This window comes from Xylocopa sonorina, chromosome 16 (assembly GCF_050948175.1).
Source record: "Xylocopa sonorina isolate GNS202 chromosome 16, iyXylSono1_principal, whole genome shotgun sequence".
In the NCBI taxonomy this organism is placed as follows: domain Eukaryota; kingdom Metazoa; phylum Arthropoda; class Insecta; order Hymenoptera; family Apidae; genus Xylocopa; species Xylocopa sonorina.
This window is the reverse complement of record NC_135208.1, coordinates 3,675,481-3,699,813: the sequence shown is the minus strand read 5'-3', so window position 1 is coordinate 3,699,813 and position 24,333 is coordinate 3,675,481. Positions and strand designations below refer to the sequence as shown.

Genomic DNA, 24,333 nt, shown 5'->3' with positions numbered 1-24,333 from the left:
CCCGAGCCTTGAACATCATGCTTTATACTCCTAGTTGTAACACGTGTCAAAATCGTGATGACCCTGATCGTGTTAAAAAAAAAAAAAAACCTCTGATAACAATTTGTTATCAAAGAATAAAAACAGGTCTCACCGTTTCCTGATGGTGCTGGTCTGTTAAATTTAAAGTACAAAGTACAACAACCAGCTTTACGACTGCGAATGAGTCTCACGTATTCTTCAGGCTCCTATCACGTACATGTTCTTTTTTCTCCAAACGTTAAGGCTACCCATGATTAATTTATTCATATTCGAAAAGAAACTCTCGTTGAAGCTTTCGGAACTTCGGGGACAAGAAAAAGTATGGAAACAAAAAAAATTTAGTTGTATAGAATGTAACAGAAATAAAATGTGGGCAGCCCCTTTGTTCTTCGGCCTGCCTTGCAGAAAACCAAGTCGCGCTTAAAAAAGGCTTAGAACACACTTTGAATATCGATCCCTGTAGGCGAATGAGACAACTCGTTTCCAGTGGTGCACGTATTCACCCGCTAACTCTAAAAAGAAGAACAGCGTGTTCCCTACTCTCGCTCGCGTTTAATATCGTTTTTATTAAATAAAAGTGGAACATCTCGTGCGTTTTCAGAACATATTCATCGTTAATTGCGAAACGATCGAGCAGAACGTACTTGAACCTGACATAAATAATATTGCATACAATTTTCGAAATAAATTTTATGGTACATATTATATTTAGAAGCTATTTAAACTTGATACTTTGCTTCTCACATAATTATTATTTTCTAAAATTCTATCGTAAGTACGTCTTCATTACTCGATCGTACCTCTTAAAGTTACTAATTAACAGACCATGCTGTTATCATCGAAGGCCTGTGTAATTTCCATGATTCTCTAGCCCTTAAGAAACTGCTTATTTTATAAAAAAATTATTATTTTTATAAAATGTACTTCTGATTCTTTTCAGTTAATTAAAATAGTAGTTTTGCAATCGTATGAGAAGCATCGCACGAGTCTTCCCTTAATGTTTCTTTCTTATTAATCTCGTGTTCGATGCACCGATCGATTGTTAAGACCTGAAAATCGCATTATGCACTAATAACCATGTCAAACAGCGGCCTGCGACAAAGTAACGAAATAACAAGAAGATATATACTAATCATTTTAGAACACTATGAATTTTTGCACAAAAAATGCGATATGCCTTTTACAATCGGTCTGCGCATAAAATATATTAATTTAATAGCTGCTTCCAATGTGAAAGTAATAGAATTTTAACACAAATCGGATTTGCCTACATGGATCATCTCAACAACAATGCCTTTGTTAGACTTAGTGTTTCACAAAAGGTTTAATGGTTTACCAAAAGGTGTAACCGCCTTCTGTTCCTCCTCCTAGGAAGTTTTTCTTTTGTGATATAGCCACGCTATGGCTCGCCATTGCAGCTAGTTGGGCGGCGTTTGGAACTGTTGGTGGTGGTGGCAAGACGGGTTGCGAGATACTATCAAATCGATTAGTAGCATCAAACCCATTCTTTAAAATAATTTCAAAAAGTTAGTACCCTTTCCAATCAATGGTATAAAACGTAATAAAAGCGAGATAATTAATTTGCATGACCTACAGGCATCACAAGTGTAGGAGGCCTAACTGGAGGCTGCATTGCTGCTGCAGGATAATATGCTGCAGCTGCAGCTAATGGTGGGTAATATTGTAATGGTCCGTACGCAGGATAACATGAGCCTGCTAAATAACCAGGATATCCTTGTCCATACATTGGCTGATACATCTAAAAAAATTAATTACAATTATTGAGTACCATTAACTCTTGTGATGGTAACAAAATCTCACCATTGGATGGGTAAGAGTCTGATCGTATGTTGGCGGTGGTGGACCTTGCGCTGCATAAAGTTGTGGTTGATTAGGAAATACGCCATACGGTGCGGCACCTGCAACTATTGTAAAATTCGCATGTAATCGGATCGTTGAAACCTGATTGAATAGACACATCGAAACACAGAGATGATTCTCTTACGTGTACCACCGTAGGTAGCAGGCTGTGCCGGCGCAGGGACAAAACCTGTTGGTGGATGAGGTGTCACCGGGTATGCTGTAACACATGCAATGGAAAATGCAAGTCCGTTCAGTTTGTTGGCCATAGGTTCGATCTAAGCCAACGGTACGTGGTACCACTGCCAGAAAGGACAAGAGGCGACATGGTTTATCGAGCACCAGGGAACATTGGAATCGATTGCGATAACAATTTTTTCGACTGCCCGTTTTATAATAAATTCCTTCTTTGCTTCCTGCTGGTCGTGTAACTCATGCCCTCAGCATCAAGACATTTTTGAAGCTCGTCATTCGTTTAAATTCTTCCAATTCTTTCCAATTGAACTTACTTCATAGAGTGCATCAAATATGTCTTGAATCCAAAAGTGGTACACCCACACCCAAGTATATCTTACACATGACATACACCGTTTTTATCAAGGTACTATTCAAAGCTCAAACAATGTTAGTCACTAAATAATGGTGAAAAGAAATAACCGAAAAACGGTATCGTTGCCTTCTTGTTACCTTTAGAGTTTACAGCAGCTCACAAATCTTTCAGTCATACAAGTGAAGAGCAAGATTGCAATCGGAACGTGTCTCAAGATAAAAAGAAAAAAAAAAGAAAGAAAGAAAGATCGAAACTAATAATGCATATCCGCGTAAACTTCAGTGGTACAAGACAGGCTTCGTAGTAAAAACAGTTACGACTCTTTCGAAAATCCATGAATCACGTCATTGTATATCTATAACTTTTTCTTCTCTTATTTCGAACAACTGACCTGACAACTAACATGGTCTTTGTAATTAAAGAATATTATTCTTAAGGATTCTCGATAGAAGCGTAGTTGAAAGCGAGACACTTGAGAATAGCTTAGCAAACTATACTTCTGGTATCTTAATTGTGAATAAATAAACAACAGTATGTATATATGTATAAATATAAGTATAAATATATATGTATACACATATATACATAATGTAAGTATATATATATATATATTTGGAAACTGACATGGAGCAATCTGTGGTATATCTTGTCACTAGTATAAGTGAAATTAAAAAAGTCTCGAGCAATGTTCCTTTTTTATTCTTTCTTTTCAAATAGGCAAGTAACCGCGTTGAAAAAGAAAAATAGAAAAGCTTCGTCGAATTCTTTTCACCTTCTTAGAACATAATGATACACAGGAAAGTTGTACAAACAGGTCTAACGATACAGCCACTACGGGTAAAATATATAAATGTTCGACAGTCAAAAGAATCGTCGGGCAGTCAGAGTCGAGAATTAGAAAAAAAAGTAAAATAAAAAAAAATAAACAAAACAAGAATAACGAGAAGAAAATGAAAAACTATTCTCAAATGAAAACTCGCGTTTAATCGACCTACCTTTACTTCTAAACTAAGATATACGAAACCGATTTCAAAGCAAATAGCGTTACGCAATCAAGGTAAAAAGCCAAATACATTCGTCTAATTAGTCGAACCATTGAATATTCATCAACTGGTATATTATATTAAATTGTCAAGTACGATAGGATAAGACTGCATTAAAACGTAACGTTCATCCCCAATGCGTTTCATTCGATAAGAAAATATTATATAATTAAACAATAAATCTCGATTCTTTTTCATATCTTTCTAGATGACAATCAAAGAATTGCAACATCAGAAATAAAGATATACAGCACTGATGGATTTCCAAGTTGTATGTCTTTAAATACAGTCATAAAACATTCAGGTTCGACTAGATTAAAAAAAAAAGGAAAGAAATGACAAAAAAACAGAGCTAAAATAAAGCCAGGAATAAGTAAGGTAAATTGGTTGTTCCAAAAAGTGTGATGTTAAAAAACGAGCCCAGTAATTAAAATTCGATTAAATAAGAAAATTCCTTTAGTTCTCTGTTTTTTCGATAACCGTATAAAATAATCCAATTAAATCTCAATTATCATTCGAATTAACTAATACATCATCGTTGCTTTCGGGCGGTGAATGTGTAATTTATACAATGAGTACAGTGGTACGATGAAAAGGTATACATATATGTGTATATATATATATATATATATTTATGTGTCCGTACTATGTACATGTACATATATATATATATATATATGTACACGTATATCAAGTTCCACACATTCAAAAAGTCGTGACAAGATTCAGCAAACCACAAATTTCTGCAAATATCCATAAATAAAGATCAAACATGATTAAAAGTTCTTTATAATTGCGTAATATATATATTATTAATTGGGCGCTGCTCGCGTAAACATTGCACGAGCAGATCTTCGTCATCGGCCACGTTCAATCTCTCGTTTCGTGAGCAATCACGAGAACGCCCAATTTTATTTTTTGTCTTTTTTTTTTTTGGTAGTAGTAGAGACTAAATTATGCCCTGTTCCGTTGCCATTTAACATACGCAAGAGTCACTGAAAAATACATTATTGCATTTTAAAAGCGATTACTTCGGAAAAATTAGTAAAACGCATTGTCGTCGTGCAGCAACCGTTCTTTTATATCATACAAAACCTTTTGTTAATGTGACAAACCTCCGACAGACGTTAATATAGAGGTATAGCACGCGTATGATAAATAGCTCAAGCCCAGAGGCAATGATGGACATGTTGTACTCTAACATAGACGTCAGCCCACACCAAATTGTCCATGATAATTGAATACTGGTCCAACGCGTGGAAACGAGCATTCTCTTCAAATTATGCTAGTTACACTGCACTCTATCTCGCATAGCGTATGTGGGACGACGATACTGTTTCCTTCGTCTTTCGCCTTACTAGAAGCGTTCCAACTTCTTGTAACTTGTTTCAATCGTAAAAAAGAAAGGGTAACTCGTGCATCCACTAGGTCGGATCAGTCTTCAATCGAATAATAAATTTATGTGTCAGTGCCACGGTGCAAACAATCATCGAATCCAATAACAATTGATTATAATATTAATATGCTAGTACGAGTTTATTGGGTAACTTGAACAGTTATTTCATTTTTTTTCTCTACGTTCACCTAATTTTCCTTTCTTTCTCTTTTCCCTTTTTCTGCCTCGCCCCCTTTTCTTTCTTTCTGCTCTTTATTCGACCCGCCTTTCTCTCGTACACGCACGCATTCCCTCTCATCTTGCTCTCTGTTATTACGTTCGATACCCAATTTGTCCCAATGAGCATATTCGACCTAATTTGCCATGAGAACCGAATGGTCTTTCACGTTTTACACGTTCATGCAAGAAACTCTGGGCTATGACCTGCCCGTTTTACTTCGTTACATCGATTACACATCTATTTTTTCTTTACTAGACGATTTTATTCATCGAAATGCTTCGGTGGAACAGTCTTTGTACCTCGGAGAATCCAGCGACCGAAGAATGATCGACAATCTTACTCGAACAATTTATAGAACTTTCTTCCCGTCACTGCGAAAAAGGAAATAGTTCAGAGAAAAGTTCTTTAAGAACTGGATAATTTCGCCTGTTATCATACTTTGTATGATGTATAACTATTTTACGTATATAAAATAGTTTTATTTAATAAATAATTTCAAAAGAACTTTATGGTTTAATTTTATAATTAACGTTACCTCTTATGTTCTCATTAAAATCGTATGTATCCTGAACATATCTTTTTCTTCTCATTTACTATTACCTCAAACAAAATTACTCTATATCCGTCTGTTACTCTTTCCTTTGTGCTTCCAGTCTCAATATAATCACAATTAATAGTTTTATCGAACATGTCTAGGCCGCTGGGTTTTTTTAAACTAGATGCATCCTTATATTCATTATAACTCTCGATGAATATCGTTGTATACTATCTCATATTTAAGCTCACTATTAACAGTATACATGATATATTCTGCCAAACATGCACATGCAACTCAAAAACGCTCGAGAGATTCCTATGACCTTCTGACAACAATTCAATTAAACCAATTTTTCATTGAATCCATCATTAGATGAAGAGAAATAATTTGAACATGTTAATGAATTCGATGGTTCGTTTACGACAGGAATAGGAACGTCTCTGTATCGAATTCTACAATATTTACGAGATTATTAAACTATACGACGTTTAAAAAACGACAAAAACGTTCATTTCCTTCTTAACGACTTACAATTTCTCTTTAATGAAACGGATGAAAGCTATCACATACTTTTTAAAAAAACTGTATACCTACAAAAAGGAAAAAATTGATAATCTGAAAGTTAAGAAGGTAACGAACGAGCAAACGTAAAAGATAGAATTATGGAAAAGTTTACTACATATTATGAACATGCATTACAGTATAACGCGCGAGCAACACTTGTACAACTTTCAAAATTTCTGTTAGAAAGTCTATGTTCTGTTCTTTTGGTCACAGTGCGATCAAAAATGGGGATATAAATTCAGTTAGTTATTAAAGATGCTCGCACGTTTTACGTGTCAGTAGCAACGCATTCCACAAGCATGCAAACTAAAATACAAATATATGAAAAATGATTAAAGCCATGTATATATTTTATATATTTGCACACAAAGTAGATAAGAATGCAAAGAAACGTAATTTCGCTTAAAATTCCTTTTCTTAGATATTGTGTTATTCAGAGAGTACTGTTAAAATATGCTTCATCGTTTCTAATTCCCATCCTTAATCGATGAAGCATATTCTTTATTAAAGTACTACTATTTTACTTTTGAAAATTTTTCCAGTATAATAACGACTAGTACTTTTTTGTTCCACTTAGAATCACTACTCACGTATGATTAATATTTGTGTGTAAGTTGCGTATATAAATGTATACACGCTATATCTTTTTATTATTTTGTTTAATCGGTTTTCAATTAAACGGAAATAAATTAATGCGCTACTATTTTTTTAAGAAAGAAATATACTTTTTATTACATATCAACTACATTTACATGCAGAAGCGACTACAAGTTTCATTCATTATTAATTTATTTCTGATATGTAAATATATATGTATATACATATACATTTGTATAATTTTCTAACGAGGAAAAAAATTACCATAAGTTAATGGCTGTATAATTAGAATTAAATTATTAGCATAATGTATCCGTAACAATTAACTGAAACTTATCTCTCTCTCGATCTCTCTGTTTTTTTCCTTTTCTTTTTTACCGCGAAACTTGTAGTCTATGTCGAAGCAACATGCACTATTGTTAAAAGTGAGCTACCAAGTTTCTATTGAATAAAAATATTGTAAATACGCTGAGCTTAAATACAGCATTCCTGTCCACTCCGTTGGCTCACTGTGCCATCTTGTGACATCAGTTATTTTCAAGAGAATTATTTCTTTCATTAATTTTTTTCTAATTTACTCGAACTAAATGGAAAAGAAACTTTCCTGTTGTGACAAACGCCAATTCTTTCTCAATAATCAGTCACAAGACATACGTAGTGAGTCTAAAAATAAAATAAAACAAATAAATAAGTAAATAAAAATAGAAAAAAGGGAAAAATAAGCAATCAGCCAATACCACGATTTCAGTACGAAATAATTGTACACCCATATCAATATCTTACGTTCATATTGATTTGGATATATAGCAGCCGACGTCTCCAATTCAAAAAGTATGACTCTTTGATCATATTTAAACGCATTCTCAAAGGACTTACAAATACCATTGATGATCCTAAGCGATCTCTGTTTTATGTTTATATTCGTTTTTAATAGCGCGAAATGACAGCCTCACTTGAAAAGTCTGCGATTCGAACATTTATGTGGTCGGAAGTATGTATTGTTCTTCGACTGTACACGAGTAAGGGTGACTGTATACTATACTTCTGGTTTCTTTCGATCAGCAGATTTTCAATATACGATCTCTTAATGCATGGGAACAGATTCTGCTAATCCATTAATACCTGTTGATCGTGGATTAATAACCAACGTTGGCCTGGAAAAACGAGGAGATTGATATTAGTGTATTAGAGGATCAACTTATTCAACACGACGTTCCATTACTTTTTCACACGATATACATATACACTTTCTATTATGAATTTATCTACAAACCCGTGTGTAGTAGACTTGGTATTATAATGTGGTAACAAGGTTGATATAGAATAAGAATTGGTAAAAGTTGGCCAAAGTCTGATCGCTTGAAACACCGAAGGCGGGTAAATAAAGGCGAAATAATGCTTGATTTTTTCACAATCTCTTTACACTTTTTGAATCGGGAGGCGCACGGTGCGTCTATATCTTTATATATATATTTTGTGGTATACATACATATATATATATATAAATATATATATATATATAAATAATTGAATAAATAAATATATATATATGTATATATATATATATAGATGTGTGTGTGTGTGTGTGTGTGTGTATACGTAATATATGTTGGCATATAAACACGTAGTGAGTTAGGTAATATATAGAGTAAGGTGAGGTTAGATACGTGGCTTAGGCTGCGCGAACGCCGGTCTCCGAAGCTCCACCTACTGTCTGGGATCAAATCGTCTTTGTAATGGTCCGCTGCAAACATATTGACAGCCACAACTGTAGGCGCTATCCTTCGGTTTTTTAGCGGCTATACCACCACGGTAATACACTCGCAGATTTGCACCAGTATAATCCTCAATTTTTCGTATTAATTCTCGTCGTAATCGTTAACAATGTTTACTGATCTACTTACAGACTAAACTTTTACACATCCCTTAAATGCTATGCTCTGTAATTATACATTTGCCTTAGGAACAGAGCGGACTGAATTAGGAATAATCAGATAAGTGTCCGAGCTGTTAATTAAGTACAACAATAGATTACTATTAAATTGTATAGCGATGGTCCAAGTTGTACGTCAATTAAATATTTCCATCGGCACGTACAACACTCAAAATAGCCATTAGAAATGTTTAAATTACATACCTCACTCGTACGAGTTCTTAAACGGCTTCTATTAAACATTACAGATGCTGTGTATCAATTTTAATGCTGATACGTTTTAAAGTTCACAAAGAAGTAACTTAAAACGTACCTCTAAATTCTTTTCTCCTTTCTTAAAATTAATATCTGAAGCTATTCAAATCAAATGTTTTTTAGTACGTAACAAACTTTAATTCGTCAAAATATTTTCATTTCTCAATGTACTTCAAATACCTCTCAATAAATATTTAAAAAAAAAATTCCATAAAAATCCGTGAGGATGCCCTCCATTGCCAACTTCACGGCAGAGAAAATTTAAATGGCCTCCAGAACTCTGCCTTACAACATTAGAATATTTCTCAGTTTCATTTATCTTATACTTTCCCTTCTTCAATCTCCAGTTGAAATACAATTATTCAGGGCATATATTCTATCCTAAATTGTAGTACCGATGCAAATTTATATAATCGAAATAAAAGATTTATTGTATTTCTCTTGTCAGGCGATTACATTTTTTAAATAAAATTTTTAAAAATTTCAAATAACAGACATACTTCAGACAAGAGACTTACGTTTTTTCAAAATATTTCACTTTAACCGCTTAAAGCAGGGTAGGATTTCCAATTTTTATTGCCAAAATGATACATAATGTACGACAAAACGTAGCTATCAAATTTTTGTCGCTCGATAAACTTTTTAAATGCGCAAAGCATACAGTATTCGTGACTGTATGCCTAATGCGTTTTTAGTATGCACAGTAGCTGTTACGATGCGAAGGATATGAATAAAGTTACATGCAACACAAAATTGACAATATCGTTAATGTTAAATAAATTTATGATGCGCCTCGGGTACTATACGCGTAGTTTTCAATAAAGACTGATCGCGAAAATTATTTAAGACGAACTCTGGAAGCCATTTTGTATTTCCCACACACAATGCGGTATTGATTTATCTGCCACAAGACAGAAATTCAAGTTTTCTCTCGTCGCATTAAGATGAAGTTTTGCTCAGCTAATAATGATACGAATTTTTATCGAATTTAGCGTGCACCATTCTTCACAGGTGTCGGATAGCATCGCTAACAAAAAAAAAATACTCTTCGTCGTACGAGTGACAAGTGGTATTCTTGACTCGAAAACACGAAATATTCTTAACGTGTCTAACACATATTGCTAGTCGTATTGCGCGATTACGATGTATAATTACCTTTCTTGTCGGTCATTATTGCTTAATGTTTCACAAATACTAGAAAAAAATACGTTATTTCTAATTAAATCACCGATTTAAGTTACAATACTGAGGAGACAAGCAACGGCTGTGACACTTGACGGACACTAGCGCCCTTTATTGAGCCTCCCTGTGGCTCTCTCGATGCTTCGATGCTATTGGTCCAATCTTTCGCCTGCCACCGTCCAATGAATGCAAAGCATCCTGTTTACAATTGGGCGGCAAAAATTGAATCGATTTTATTCCGACAAATTTTTCAATCATTTTATGCTGAAACAGAAATCATTTTACCGCATATACTTATATGAAATATTAAATAATATTATTTCGTGTTTCAATATCGAGTATTTTCATACGCTTCCAATATAAAGTGTTCGATATATGTATAACCTAAAAATAAAATAAATATTATTGTTACTAATTATTCAATTGATCAAAAACGATTTTCATCGATTAAAAGACATGTTAATTGTAAAATATTACTCTTTTAGGCAAGAACTATGAAATTACGTCGCTTGCATTGAAAAGTTAACCATAGCTTTCATGAACATGACGTTTAAGTGATTGTGTGTATGTAAATGTTGCATAAATAAATAATACTTTATTCCTATTGCATTTTTATCCGCAATCATATAACTGATAACAAATGTTCATTGTTGAATTCACATAATAACGTACGTATAATATTTCAGCCGCTTCTACATATCGTGAAAGGATTATAACCACTGATGTGTTTCAATTCCTAACCTCTTAAGGTACTACATTTCAATTATAAGACAATAGAATATAGATTTATTCGAAGATTTATTTCATGGCTCACGATAAAAAAAATGTAAGGCGAAGTCGTTCACGTGAACGAGATCGTGAACGTGAAAGGGATCGAGAACGACGAGATAGGAGACGATCAAGAAGCCGATCGAAGGATCGGAAGAAAGACAGAAAACGTTCAAGATCGAGAGAGAGATCTAGGGAAAGAGATAGATCACGTGAAAAGGATAGGGACAAGTCAAGGGAAAGACGAGAATCCAAAGATAAATCTAAGGATGAGAAAAAGCACAAACTTAGTCCTACGTATGTCGTAGACGATGAAAATAAGAAGGAGAATAAAAGCGAGCCTAACAAGGAAGAGGAGGAAACCGAGGAAAAATCAAAGCTTCCTCCGAAGAAGGAACCGCTTAGTTTGGAAGAATTGTTAGCTAAGAAGAAAGCAGAGGAGGAGGCACGTGCTAAGCCAAAATTTCTAACTAAAGAAGAACGCGCAGCTCTAGCACTACAAAAACGTCAAGAAGAGGTTGAAGCTATAAGGAAGCAACAGGAGGAAGCACGTAAATCTTTTGTTCACAATGAAAGTGTAGGGAAAGACAGAGAGTGGGATGACAGAGATAGGTAATTAATATTTAATTCTATGTAATTTCAAACTGTTTGTCTTTAATAAAAATTTGTAAAACAGGCGCAGGGAGAGTCAACGCACAAGGGAAGATGAAATCAAAGACAAGGATAAAGAGAAAGAAGTGGAAGCTATCAAAGAACGTTATTTAGGATTGGTGAAGAAAAAACGGCGTGTTAGAAGACTAAACGATAGGAAATTTGTATTCGATTGGGATACATCAGAAGACACCTCTGTTGATTATAATAGCATTTACAAGGAGAGACATCAGGTTCAATTCTTTGGTAGAGGAAATCTTGCTGGAATAGATATTAAAGCACAGAAACGAGATCAAAGTAAGTTTTACGGAGAGCTTCTAGAAAAGAGAAGAACAGAAGCAGAAAAAGAACAGGAGAAGTATGTTATTTTTCTTTAAGCTACAAATCATTTGTATTTATATTCGCATGACTTTGTATACTTAGTTACGTTTTCTTTTCTTCCCAGGATGAGGTTGAAAAAGGTGAAGAGGAAGGAAGAAAAACAAAAGTGGGATGATAGACATTGGTCGGAGAAAGCTCTACATGAAATGACAGAAAGAGATTGGCGTATATTTAGGGAGGATTATAATATTACAATAAAAGGAGGACGCATACCGGATCCAATTAGATCTTGGAAAGAATCAGGATTTCCCAAAGAAATTCTTGATATTATTGATAAAGTTGGGTATAAGGATTTAACACCCATTCAAAGACAAGCTATTCCCATAGGACTTCAGAACCGTGATATTATTGGAGTCGCTGAGACTGGATCTGGAAAAACCCTAGCGTTTTTAATTCCATTACTGCTATGGATTACCAGTTTGCCAAAGATTGAAAGGCTAGAAGAAGCGGATCAAGGTCCTTATAGTATAATTCTAGCACCGACTCGGTATGTTTCCCATTGATACTTTTAATCATTGTAATTAATCGTTCAGAGAATAAGTTAAAGTTTATAAAAATATTTCCAGTGAATTGGCACAACAAATCGAAGAGGAAACTAATAAATTTGGACAACCATTAGGTATACGAACGGTCGTTGTAGTTGGTGGTCTTTCAAGAGAAGAGCAAGGCTTTAGATTGAGAATGGGTTGTGAGGTACTCGATTCAAACAAAATCGAACGTGTTGGTAAGTCATTGATTTTAAATCGACTTCTACTCTGTTATAGATCGTAATAGCTACACCAGGACGATTGATTGATGTCTTGGAAAATCGATATTTAGTTTTAAATCAGTGTACCTATATTGTACTGGATGAAGCTGATAGAATGATAGACATGGGATTTGAGCCAGGTATGTCTTTGGTGAAGTTCTCGAACACATACAGGTAATAACACAAAGTTATTGTTTGCTTTCAGACGTTCAAAAGATTTTGGAATACATGCCAGTTACAAACTTAAAGCCAGACAACGAGGACGCTGAGAATGAAGAAAAACTTTTAGCTAATTATAATACAAAGAAAAAATACAGACAAGTAAGAAGTAATATTTGATACTGTATTTTATAACGATAGAAGAGTAGTAACTGATAATATTTATTGTTATTTTTAGACTGTGATGTTTACAGCAACTATGCCACCTGCGGTGGAACGATTAGCTAGAACTTATTTAAGACGACCTGCTGTTGTATATATTGGCAGTGTAGGAAAACCGACAGAGAGAACAGAACAGATAGTACATATAATGGGCGAAGCAGATAAACGCAAGAAATTGATGGAGATACTCAGCAGAGGAGTTGAACCACCAGTCATTATATTCGTTAATCAAAAGAAGGGAGCTGATGTTCTTGCAAGAGGCTTAGAGAAACTTGGCGTACGATTAAATTTGAATTGGTTTACACTGTCATGAATTCAACACTATTTTTACACTAACTTAATTCTTTTTAGTACAATGCTTGCACTCTCCATGGTGGTAAAGGACAAGAGCAAAGAGAGTATGCACTTGCTTCTCTGAAAAGTGGTAGTAAAGATATTTTGGTCGCCACGGATGTTGCGGGTCGTGGTATCGATATTAAAGATGTGTCTATGGTCATCAATTATGATATGGCTAAGACTATAGAAGGTAAGCAGATAGGTCATATTACAAAATACAGATGTAAAATAGTAAAAACAAACTTATATATTATCGTTGACCTATTCCTAGATTACACGCATCGTATCGGTAGAACTGGTCGTGCTGGAAAAGCTGGTCTTGCCATTTCATTCTGTACCAAGGATGACAGTCATCTGTTTTACGATCTGAAGCAAACAATTCTTGCAAGCCCAATATCCACTTGTCCACCTGAATTACTAAATCATCCGGATGCTCAGCATAAACCTGGCACAGTCGTTACAAAGAAACGTCGAGAAGAGAAAATATTTGCTTAGAAATGATATGAAATTTTAGACATTTATTCACTTACTTAATACTTACGTTTACGTTTTATATTTACATACATATTTTTTTTATAGTTCATTAATAGAATATAAGTAAATTGTGTATCTAAGAAAAATGAAAATAAATACAAATGTAAATACACGTATCCCTGGTGCAAATAAACTTTTTAATATCACTGAAAATAAAGAGAAAGAAATCGATTAGTATAAAATATATCTGTGATGGTGTCTGGGCCTAAAATATAAAAATAAGAAAATATAGATCTAATTAATACTCGATTTATCATTTTATTCGTAGCTTGGTCTATATTTATATAAAATAATAAAATTATAGTCAAGGAACCGGAGCAGGCGGAAGTGTATATCCTCCGTCGACTTTACATTCTTCTTCCCAATTGTCTGGTATCATTGGTTTTAATATCTGTACAAATTTTTCAAGAGGACATACTGTTGTACATTCAGGAACAGTCAGAGGGTATGGTTCGTGGTCGGTGGTATTTCTTAAAAATACCTAAGAGATTTATGTAACATAAAGCTAATAGAAATGACTTTTATATTCAAGTTTTCAAATGTTCATTAAATATATCGTATTCTCTCTACCTGAACGTTCCAATCACCCTCGATTTCGTGCAATTCAATCATTGTCATGATATTATAATCGGGCATCTGATTGTTCCAAACGTGCATCACATCCAATAAAGTTACAACGGTACTGTCATGACCAATGTACATGAACATTTTCCTTGCCTCAGGTTCTAAAGTATTATCTCTTTTTGCCAACATATTGGTAACAATCTTTTTAAGAAAGGGCCCACCTTTAAGTCTTTTTAAGAGATCATCATGTACGTTAAGTTGGAAATCGTATAACGTAAGCGGTATTAGTTTATCAGGATAATAATCTTTGGTCCACTCGGGAAGTGTAAGATTCATGTGTTCCTAGAATAATGTGTGTACATGTTTATAATTTGAATAAAATATTTCTATAACATTTAAACACATCTTTTTTTTTTTTTTTTTTTAAAAAAGGCAATATCCAAACCTCCGCTGCTAATGTTCCGTAAAGTGAGCCAACATCACTTGGAGTTGAAATCATCATACCAGTGAAATTCGTCAATTCTTCGTAAAGTTGCTTATTATCGTTTTGAATCTGTTGTATTTCTGGTAAATTCATAATTGCATGCCGTAATTTAGCGTATTTCGGACACGTATCCCATATTAACATTAACTATAAATATATTTAAACGTTTGTTATTAAAAGTGTAATAAAATAGAACTGTTTGTCGCGTATCAATCAAGTGTATACCGTATCTTCCGAACGCGGTTGATAAAATAGGGTGGCAGGTTGCCAAGCTAAATCAGGTTTGAATGATTGCTTTTTGGTTGGTCTCCACAAAGCTGCTGCTTCCAACATTGCAGACATTTTTGTGCGATCGACTGCGGTACTTTGTAAGTAAAATATATCTGGACTGTAAGTTGGGCCCAAAAAATCATTGTATCGTTTTCGCAGGAAAAGACCTTGATTGTACTGATTTCTTCTTCCCTCCTGTACAGTATTATTTATTTGCAGCATTAAAATTAAATGTTGACATAGCGAAAGAAATGAACTAATCTGTTACATTTGTTAATTGACCCCAACCATATGGTTCCATGGAATTGTTGATATATGGATCATTTGGATAAGTATCCTGTGGTGCTCTGTCTCCGTGCCTCATTACCTACAAATTAATTTTTACATTTATTAAGAAGTTGTTGTAAGAATATTGTTACCGCTACATTATTTGAAGTTTAAAACAGAAACTCGAATAATTTCCAAAGGAACGGGTACACTCGGTGATTATACGATAACGTTAATTCAGTTGCAAACATATTTAGCGTAAATACACATACAGTCGGTCACAAAACTGTTCGAGCATTAGATGTATTTCGCGAATTTTTTATAGTTACCACTATTAGTAGTCGAAGAGTATTATTTTTAACTTCTACATCGTTCCTATCATTGCTTGTCTTAACATGCTCCGCTGGTGTAGGTGATTCTAGAATACGGGAAAGATACGTTACTTTAAATTACAATTTCAAGGGCATTCTGAATTTAAGCATAGAATATAATCGCGGAAATAAGTCAATTTACTTATCTTATGTAAACAATAAACATACTACTTTTAAATCGTTTGAGATTTTGTCTGTCATGATTTTTGAGAACTATAAAAGTAGCAGAGTAGTAAAAATGAGTAAAGGAAGCAACCATTACCTAAAGTTAAGCCGATAATACCCAAGAAAAATGGAATTTTAATAGTGATCATTATTGGAAATCGTTGAAACCTTCCCGAGTATCGACAGTTTACAAATGAATTTCCACAAGCTACCGCACTGCTGAACAAGCGCGCACTGGGACCTTAAGAAGTGTCAGTAGATAAATCCTATGTCCCCACCATATAAAAACCAGTTTTATACAATATAATGTTACTTGCAATAACTCTGTGTTGTATACTCAAGTGCCCCACATTTATTCCATTCATGTCAGCAGTACAGTATAAAGTGTTAAAGATGCACCTCGCGCGTACATCAGTTCTCGCGTTTATGTATCGCACATGTCTTGTGGGACCTACAAAGATAAAGAATAAATTAGTGGATAAGCTAGAAAGGAGTCAAACAACCATTTTTTCTAAGAAAATAAATATTTATATGAAATTGCAGATTCAAGGCATCGTCTTCGCTAGTTTTAATCAAGTTTGCTCAACGAATTTTTATAACGCGAATAATACATTCATTTGATGGAAATATAAAGGAAGTGACGATTATGTAATTATGCAATAAGCTCATTGACTTGCAAGTGATTTCTATTGTCACATTACTACACCAAATTTATTACTGGATAATCTACCTCTTCTATGAAGAACACGAAGTAACTTTTAATATTTCCAGAAACAATTTTCGAAAATATTTAATACGTCTACAACGAAAAACGAAAGTTATAATACAATGTAAACGATATAAATATTTCCTTCCGATAGAATCGAAAGGAAAGAATTGAAAAAAGTAGTGTAAAGGTACGCGCAAACCAACAGTATGAATGATATTGTCAGCGATAGTCGTACTACTGTGCTGTGGCGTAAGCGGTGTGTTAAAAATTACAAGTCTTTCCTTCCAACTGTCCTTCAACTAGCTTTCGAAAAGACAAACGACTACGCGGCAATATTACTAATGATATTGGTTTGCGCAAATCTTAAAAATTGGATTATCCATTTCAGATTATGCCAATTGCAATATGCGATTCGTATAATTTGCTTTCATTACGTAATATTATGTAACTGATTGTATATAAAAACCAGGATAGCTATACTAAATTAAAGATGCGCAATAGATCATTTTGATAAGAGCTGGGATTCCGGAAACCTTGCCTACTATCATTTCCATAAAGTATCTTTTCTATTAGTCTTTTGTCATTTTTTATTGTCAGGGCAACCGCATAATTAATCAAGATACTCGTTTGTTTCAAATACCATCCAACCGCATCATCATCCTCTGTACAAGTTTTTATAGGTATCTACAAATATTGACTTCCCTCGATGCGATCTGAACGTTATTTTGTAATCGCTGAATAGAAACCTTCAAGATCGAAGTAATCGTATGCAAATAACTTTCTGTGAAGTTAGACATTGAAAGCTCGCGAAGATACGATTTTATCGAAAGGACCTAAACCTGGAGTTACGTAAACAGCTTCAGCCGTGGATCGCATAAACGAGGGTAGTCAAACGGTGGTGTCGAAACCCCGGAAATCTCGCCGCAAGAAGCCGAGAAACGCTACAGCCAATAACAAGGTTTCTTTTCGGATTCTTTATACGATTGTTCAACCGTCGACCAACGAGTTGTTTATACATGGTATTAATTTTAAAGGCAAAAGCTATGGCAGCTCCTTGCAGCGAGTATCGAAAGGAGATACAAAAATGTAATTCTCAGACCGGAACACAAGCAGTGAATCAACCACCATGTTCCGTACCATCAATTCAAAGTCAAACTACTCCAACAGCACCAATGCGGCCAAGATCTCTCTATACAACGCACAGTTATCATGCACAGACAGATGAAACCAATTTCCAGGTATTACGCCTTAGTGATTATTACGGTTATCGATCTTCATTCGCAAAGTAATCCTTTCTCTAATTCTCCAGCGGTACAGTGAATTTTCCAAATACTTCGAAGCACCACCATCGGAACAATGGGGCGGTTTAACCGGCACAACGACGTTTTCGAATTCAATGGCACTTTGGAGGCAACCACGAAATTCGAAAACTATCGCGCCATATTACGAGGAACAATGTCTCTATACGGAAAACTGGAGAGAACACGATACCGACGCTGCTATTGTAGCTACACCGCATGGTACAATATCGTTGAGACTTCACAACAGGATCCGAGTTGACATGACGATCGATCGTGCAGTTAGAGTAATTAATTTTAAGGTAATTCCCTTTTTTCCTTACTTTGTTAAGGTTCCTATATCAAACAAATCTCAATAAAAAGAACGTGTATTTATCGAGCGTAATAATTTTATAGCGATCGATTAATCAAAAGTCTCTATGTAATACTTACACGTTTTTATTTTTCGAATTGGATTTATCGTCAGCGTAGAATAATATTGTACTATCGTTGAGCGGTTCTGGAGCAGCTGCGGCACTACTTCATCCGAATGGAAGAATATATCAGTATGGATCACGAGTTGAAATCTTGGCCCACGATGCCCATGGCAATAACAAGTTAGTGGTATCTGTAACATTATTAAAATACTATTAACAAGTACCGTTACATTCCATCAGATACGCAAAGATGTGGTATAAAGGGGTGAGCTTCACTTCGGAGCAATGCGCTCTTGTATATTTAGTTGATACGGCAGGAACAAGAACGACTACGGACTCATTTTCAGATATGAGTCAGGTATAAGTTGGAAATATTCTTTAAAACATCGATGAAGTTAAATTGTACTGAAAAAGAAGGTTTGACTTTTAGGACTTTTCCGTAAGTGTTTTTTATTCTCGTTCTCGACATGGTCCAGGATGTTTGCAAGAAGCTGCGCAAGCATTAAGTGCCGCACAGTACTGGTTAACTAACGAGGGAGTGGAAAACTGGATCATTAACAATGTCAGAATATCTCAAACACCCGATGGTCTTGTCAGGTATCTTTCTTTTCCTTTTTATTAATGATAATAATTGCTAAAAGAAAGGTTCCTTTGTAATCCACCATTGTATCAGAATTTAAAAAGATATAACTTTTTTTTTTTTAAGGATTGCGCGCAATAGCAACAAGTATCAATTACGAACATCACCTAGTAATGGGACAGCTTCATTGACAACACCATTTTTACATTGTACTGCATCCCTTGGTCAAACGTCTCATCTTTTTGTGCGTCGCGGTGAACGACGAATGCATTATGATGGAACTAGTTTTATTGTACGAAACGCAGGTCATAGTGCTGGATTTGATGACAATAATCAACTGAAAGTTTATTAAGAAATTCTCAGCGTCAATTTATTGCCGTGATACTTATCAATTTTTATTCGCGGCAATATTACACTTACATTCAGTACATAGATTTAATTTTAACGTCATAAACATACACACAACTATGTAGAAATGAAAAGTTATATCTTTGAAAATCAGTTTCCGATAAATAACTCGCACACGAAATCTATAATACACATTCTGTTCAGTTTCTAAGTTAAAAAATTTTCATTTAAAAAACGTTAAGTCATTTAATTGAATTGTTCTCATCTAAAGTCTGTGTAAAACAGCTATAACAAGATAAAGTACAATGTTTTCTACAAGAGGTTTCTCTGAAATTTTGAATAATTAATATTTTCATTGATTTGTTACTTACTACTCTTAATTTGTACACTTCCCAATAAAAAATGATTTAAATACGAACATTATTTACTTATTATAAATGTACAAGGAAAATTGGGACATTTTTCTTGTACATTTATAATATGGTTCTTGCACAAAGCATGAACATCCCTATAATTTATTTCATATGTTGTAAGACCTTCGGATTACTTACAGAATAAAGTTGTATTCCTCGTACTTTGTCTTTTATTGTTCTCAATCAAAATTTTCTGAAAGATCAGAATCGCAATCGTCAAGCTCTATGACATCGTCTTCGGATTCGCATGACTCCATCAGATAAACGTCATCAAACATTGGTCGTGCTCTACCTTTACGTTTTCTAAAATGTAAAAAAACAAAAATCAGCACAACCTGAAGAGAACGCAGTAAATGTATTATTTGAATAAATTTATACAATTTAGAATTCTTCTGCCCTTTCGACGTTGAAGCAACAGATGCTCTCTCAGACTCGAGCATAGCTTTTATTTGCATGTTCCTTCTCCGTTCTTCAAACTCTCTGATATCGTTAATAATTTCTTCAGCTATGTTTGAATTAAATAACTTTAAACTAGTATCCGATTCATTTTTAAGCTTCAACGTACGCTTCATATCTTCGTAGGCTTTGCTCAGGTCATCGATGCTCGACATCATTTGATTTTTATCAGTCAAATCTTTTAATGTTGGCAACACAGAATACGGATTGAAACATTTTGTATTCTTTATGCGGTAATGTTTTTCCAAGCCAAACTATAAATAAAAAAGCGTATTTAAAATTTATAAGAACATTAATCATGTTTAATAGCTTTGTTTGGATATATACCTCTACATCAAACATACAAAAATAAAATGCATTATCTACAATTAATTTACACAATATGTAATTGGCATCCAAGTGTTCTGCTTCTTTTATTTCTGCATGAAGATCCATAATACTGCGCCAATCATCTGATTTGACTCTAATTTTAAGCTGTTCAATCGGTATTTTATAGTATATTCCATATAAAAGGTACAATCCTCCGATGCGTTCTTTAAAACGAGGTGGCAACAGAAGAAACTGTTTACATACATTCAATGCTTCCTCGCAAAATTCTAATAGTTCTGAAAAACTTGGACGACCTCTATAAAAATAATAGCCAGTTCTTTACTTGGTTAAATTACGATCAAATAATAGTATGAATCGTTGTATCACTTACGTGAAAATCAATGAGAATTTCATTGCTTTCCATATATCGCAAAACGTTTCGAATCTAATGTCGTTTGCCTGTTCGAAACGAGCAATTAATTGTTCGCAGTCTTCTTTGAAACCACTCAAAATTAACAACCTGCTTGCCATTTCTCGATCTAGAACAATCAGCTATTAATGTTAGTAAACACGCAATAGTTACATGATACTTTATAAAATAATAATAAACTGTTTTTCTGAGGCTTCTTAACAGAAAATTCAATAATTACGTTAGAAGGTACCCTTTTGCCCGTATTTTATATGGAATTCTTTGACGAGACACGTAGCGACATCTGTGAGCATTTCTCTACACATATAAAGGCGGTTCGTTTAAAAATAATATGAAAGGAAGATAAATAGGTGTACTCCCTTTTTTTCCGAATTACAGCTTTAACTAATTATATATGAACACTGCAAATAATTAACATTCTTTTTACTCCAAATGATTATTTATTGAGTTGTTTCAGTATGAATAATTTTAGTTAAAAATGATTAAATATATTAATTACGTGCACAGTTCAGACACGTTATTTTTAAATTGAAACTTTATGGTGTAAGGCGTTTAGGATCCCGAGGGAACATTGAGGTTTTTCTAATATTGTCCAAACCAAGATATAACATAACAACACGCTCCATTCCAATTCCACCACCAGCATGAGGAGGACAACCGTATTTAAATGCATCGATGTATGATCTAATCTTTTCTATGTCTACAATTAAAAAAAGAAAATAGTATTGTATCATAATAATAAATTGAAATATGTTCTTTATTAAGTATACGTATTTACCAATTCCATGATATTTTGCACGTTCTGTAAGAAGCTCGGGATCATGAATACGTTGTGCTCCAGAAATAATTTCTTCGCCACGCATAAACATGTCGTAAGAATTTGATATTTTCTGCAATAAATATTATCATGTACACATTTAATATACGTGTATGGTAAATTAAATAAACTTACAGGATTATTTGGATCTGGCATGGTGTAGAATGGTCTTACCGCTAGCGGGTATTTGTCCAAAATGTAAAAGTCTGTGTCATACTAAAAACGAAGATATAATACAAAAAAAAAGTAAAACAAACTGGTATTTACATTTAAATAATATCAATAAAGGACACTAACCCTTGCTTTAACAAGTTTACCCAATAACTTTTCATCGGGTGTAGATAAATCATCTTCTTCGCCCAAAGTTACACCAGCTTCTGCTAATAATGCAATCGCATCGTTGAATTCTAATTTCAGGGGAGGATCTAAGAATTTAAACGGCTCTACATTATACTGCTGACGTACAGCTTCAATTTCAGCAGCATAACTGCAATTAAATATAACAGGATTATTATTGCACATGATAAGCGGTAAGCTTTCAATATTAATTTGAAATTTTTACTAACTTATCGCGGAGACCTTTAAACATCTCTGTAAACATTTGCCCAATAGTGTCAACTACTTCATGATAGTGATATTTAAATGCCATTTCCAAATCAAGACCGACGAATTCCGTTAAATGTCTATGTGTATTAGAATCTTCAGCTCTAAATACTAAATAAAAATCGTACAAAATATGTAATATATTTTTAAGGAAAATTTACCAAAAGAATTAAAACTTTTAATGGAAAATTACCTGCTCCTACAGTAAAAACTCTGTCGAAATCAGCAGCAATTGCCATTTGCTTGTAAAGCTGAGGAGACTGTGCTAAATAAGCATTTCCTTTAAAATATGATACTGTAAATACATTTGCTCCACCTTCACTCGCTGCAGATATAATTTTTGGTGTATGAATTTCAACAAAACCCTATAAATCGAATTCTGTCTATATTATATAATTAATTACATGTATAAACAGTTTGCATCAGTAACTTACTTTGCTCGTCAGTATATCTCGAAACAATTTACAAACAGCTGCTTCTACTCTATATATAGCTTGATTGGCTGGAGTTCTCAAATCTAAAACTCTATTGTCCAATCTAGTATCTTGATTCACTTTTATGTTTAAAGTATTGTCATCTGCGTCTTCTACAGGTCTTGAAGCATCCTCAATCTGTAAAGGCAATTGCGGTTTCGCAGCGCTTACTACAAAGACCTTTTCGATATGAACTTCTACATATTTCTGAGTGCATGCTTCGATCTTTGAAGGGACAGATTTCACAACCGCTTCTACGTCTACGATAGATTCTTTGGTAATGCTGCAAAATGATTCCATTATTATAGATGATAACAATAAACTGGTAATTAATTTCATTTTTACAATTCAAATCAAATCACCTGGATATAAATTTAATCATTTGCTTGCTGATTTTTTCACTAACTGTGGCTAAACCTTGCACTGTATAAGATTGCTGTCTTAATACAATAAAACACTGTTTACCTATAAAATAGATATTCACTTTTAAGAAACAAGTAGTTAAGTATAATGTTAGTCATCATAATCTGCTTCTACATATAGAATATACCTTTAGCACGACTAGTATGTAAACGTCCTCTTAACCAAACGGTTTGATCTTCTAAGTCTTGCTTCAAATTTTTAATATCGGTAAATTTCCTTTCTGCATATTTTTCCTTACTCTGTATTAATCCTGTTTCTCCATATTTTCCGACTGATACATCTTCTTCGGGAGTCATCTCTTGTCGTGCTTGCTATACACATCATTTAAGAATACTCTAAAAAGTAGTTATTTTTAAACGTGCGTATACAAAATGATTTAGCTTACAATTTGAGCTTTACGTTCGGCTTTCTTTGCTGCTTTCTCTGCTTCTTTTTGTTGTTTTTTAAGAGCCTTTTTGGAAGGTTCATCGCTTAAATAAAAATACACACACACACACAAACACACATACGCACACATATATATATGTTTAAACATTTAAAAAAATTAGTTATAAAGTATAAAATATTTTACCCTCCTGTGGTTGAATCTACAGGTTTATCCTCGCCCATCTGAAAAAGTGATACCAGGAAATATTAGTTCAACGAAACGTCATTTTATATCAAAGAAAAATACATAGAATATTATTTGAAAACACATGTGACAAATTATACTGTTAGCTGAAAACAACCATCATATAGCAAATAAACATAAACGAAATGAAAATAAATATTAACTCGATTGTTGTACGTAATTTCATTGATTTAAATGTACACACCTTTATTTTTCTTCACACTTGAGAAGTAAATGTGATTGCAAGCAATACTGCTACTATCATGTGCGAATAGAGGTTATTTGCTAGTTACACTTTGGAGTTTGCTGAAAGTTCTATATACATGTATATATACCTATATAATTTGAACTTTTCCTCTATTTTTTTTA

General features: G+C 33.9%; 6 protein-coding genes across 10 annotated transcripts; 2 read left to right on the top strand and 4 right to left on the bottom strand.

The window, feature by feature from the left end:
* Window positions 1–567: 567 nt before the first annotated feature.
* Window positions 568–10,288, bottom strand: LOC143430989 (DAZ-associated protein 2). Of its 2 annotated transcripts, XM_076907474.1 has the most exons (6): window positions 10,133–10,277; window positions 8,501–8,533; window positions 2,027–2,101; window positions 1,843–1,946; window positions 1,616–1,780; window positions 568–1,527 (listed from the first exon to the last, which is right to left on the bottom strand). In XM_076907474.1, the coding sequence occupies exons 1-6, from the start codon at window positions 10,146–10,148 to the stop codon at window positions 1,354–1,356; spliced, it is 567 nt and encodes a 188-aa protein (XP_076763589.1). In that variant the 5' UTR covers window positions 10,149–10,277; the 3' UTR covers window positions 568–1,353. The 2 variants fall into 2 exon arrangements, with proteins under 2 accessions (XP_076763589.1, XP_076763590.1); XM_076907475.1 differs by lacking the exon at window positions 8,501–8,533 and having other exon boundaries at window positions 10,133–10,288.
* A 638-nt stretch (window positions 10,289–10,926) lies between these two features.
* On the top strand, window positions 10,927–14,070 carry LOC143430970 (putative ATP-dependent RNA helicase DDX23). The gene is made up of 9 exons (XM_076907453.1): window positions 10,927–11,539; window positions 11,604–11,936; window positions 12,024–12,446; window positions 12,526–12,652; window positions 12,724–12,847; window positions 12,913–13,028; window positions 13,105–13,365; window positions 13,440–13,614; window positions 13,696–14,070. Exons 1-9 carry the CDS (start codon window positions 10,965–10,967, stop codon window positions 13,917–13,919), a joined length of 2,358 nt encoding a protein of 785 aa, XP_076763568.1. The 5' UTR covers window positions 10,927–10,964; the 3' UTR covers window positions 13,920–14,070.
* Window positions 14,071–14,199: 129 nt separating this feature from the next.
* LOC143431101 (lysosomal acid phosphatase) lies at window positions 14,200–16,418 on the bottom strand. 4 transcript variants are annotated; one of them, XM_076907617.1, is made up of 7 exons: window positions 16,397–16,418; window positions 15,873–15,961; window positions 15,545–15,643; window positions 15,232–15,471; window positions 14,968–15,153; window positions 14,529–14,864; window positions 14,200–14,439 (listed from the first exon to the last, which is right to left on the bottom strand). In XM_076907617.1, exons 3-7 carry the CDS (start codon window positions 15,638–15,640, stop codon window positions 14,263–14,265), a joined length of 1,035 nt encoding a protein of 344 aa, XP_076763732.1. In that variant the 5' UTR covers window positions 15,641–15,643; window positions 15,873–15,961; window positions 16,397–16,418; the 3' UTR covers window positions 14,200–14,262. The 4 variants fall into 4 exon arrangements, with proteins under 4 accessions (XP_076763732.1, XP_076763729.1, XP_076763730.1 ...); XM_076907614.1 differs by lacking the exon at window positions 16,397–16,418 and adding an exon at window positions 16,177–16,365; XM_076907615.1 differs by lacking the exon at window positions 16,397–16,418 and adding an exon at window positions 16,177–16,365 and having other exon boundaries at window positions 14,200–14,349.
* Window positions 16,419–17,316: 898 nt separating this feature from the next.
* On the top strand, window positions 17,317–19,434 carry Fest (wurstfest). Its single transcript, XM_076907613.1, is given in 6 exon segments — window positions 17,317–17,746; window positions 17,823–18,026; window positions 18,098–18,388; window positions 18,558–18,860; window positions 18,933–19,099; window positions 19,209–19,434. Coding segments are annotated over 5 exon segments (1,182 nt in total). The 5' UTR covers window positions 17,317–17,746; window positions 17,823–17,831.
* On the bottom strand, window positions 19,250–21,182 carry Pbp45 (proximal sequence element A Pbp45). Its single transcript, XM_076907619.1, has 5 exons — window positions 21,000–21,182; window positions 20,627–20,924; window positions 20,222–20,553; window positions 19,982–20,146; window positions 19,250–19,757 (listed from the first exon to the last, which is right to left on the bottom strand). Exons 1-4 carry the CDS (start codon window positions 21,137–21,139, stop codon window positions 20,023–20,025), a joined length of 894 nt encoding a protein of 297 aa, XP_076763734.1. The 5' UTR covers window positions 21,140–21,182; the 3' UTR covers window positions 19,250–19,757; window positions 19,982–20,022.
* A 273-nt stretch (window positions 21,183–21,455) lies between these two features.
* Window positions 21,456–24,292, bottom strand: Asprs (aspartyl-tRNA synthetase). Its single transcript, XM_076907612.1, has 12 exons — window positions 24,170–24,292; window positions 23,926–23,963; window positions 23,740–23,824; window positions 23,482–23,665; window positions 23,294–23,396; window positions 22,893–23,214; window positions 22,652–22,823; window positions 22,422–22,569; window positions 22,153–22,342; window positions 21,991–22,071; window positions 21,817–21,928; window positions 21,456–21,738 (listed from the first exon to the last, which is right to left on the bottom strand). Exons 2-12 carry the CDS (start codon window positions 23,961–23,963, stop codon window positions 21,575–21,577), a joined length of 1,599 nt encoding a protein of 532 aa, XP_076763727.1. The 5' UTR covers window positions 24,170–24,292; the 3' UTR covers window positions 21,456–21,574.
* Window positions 24,293–24,333: the final 41 nt, after the last annotated feature.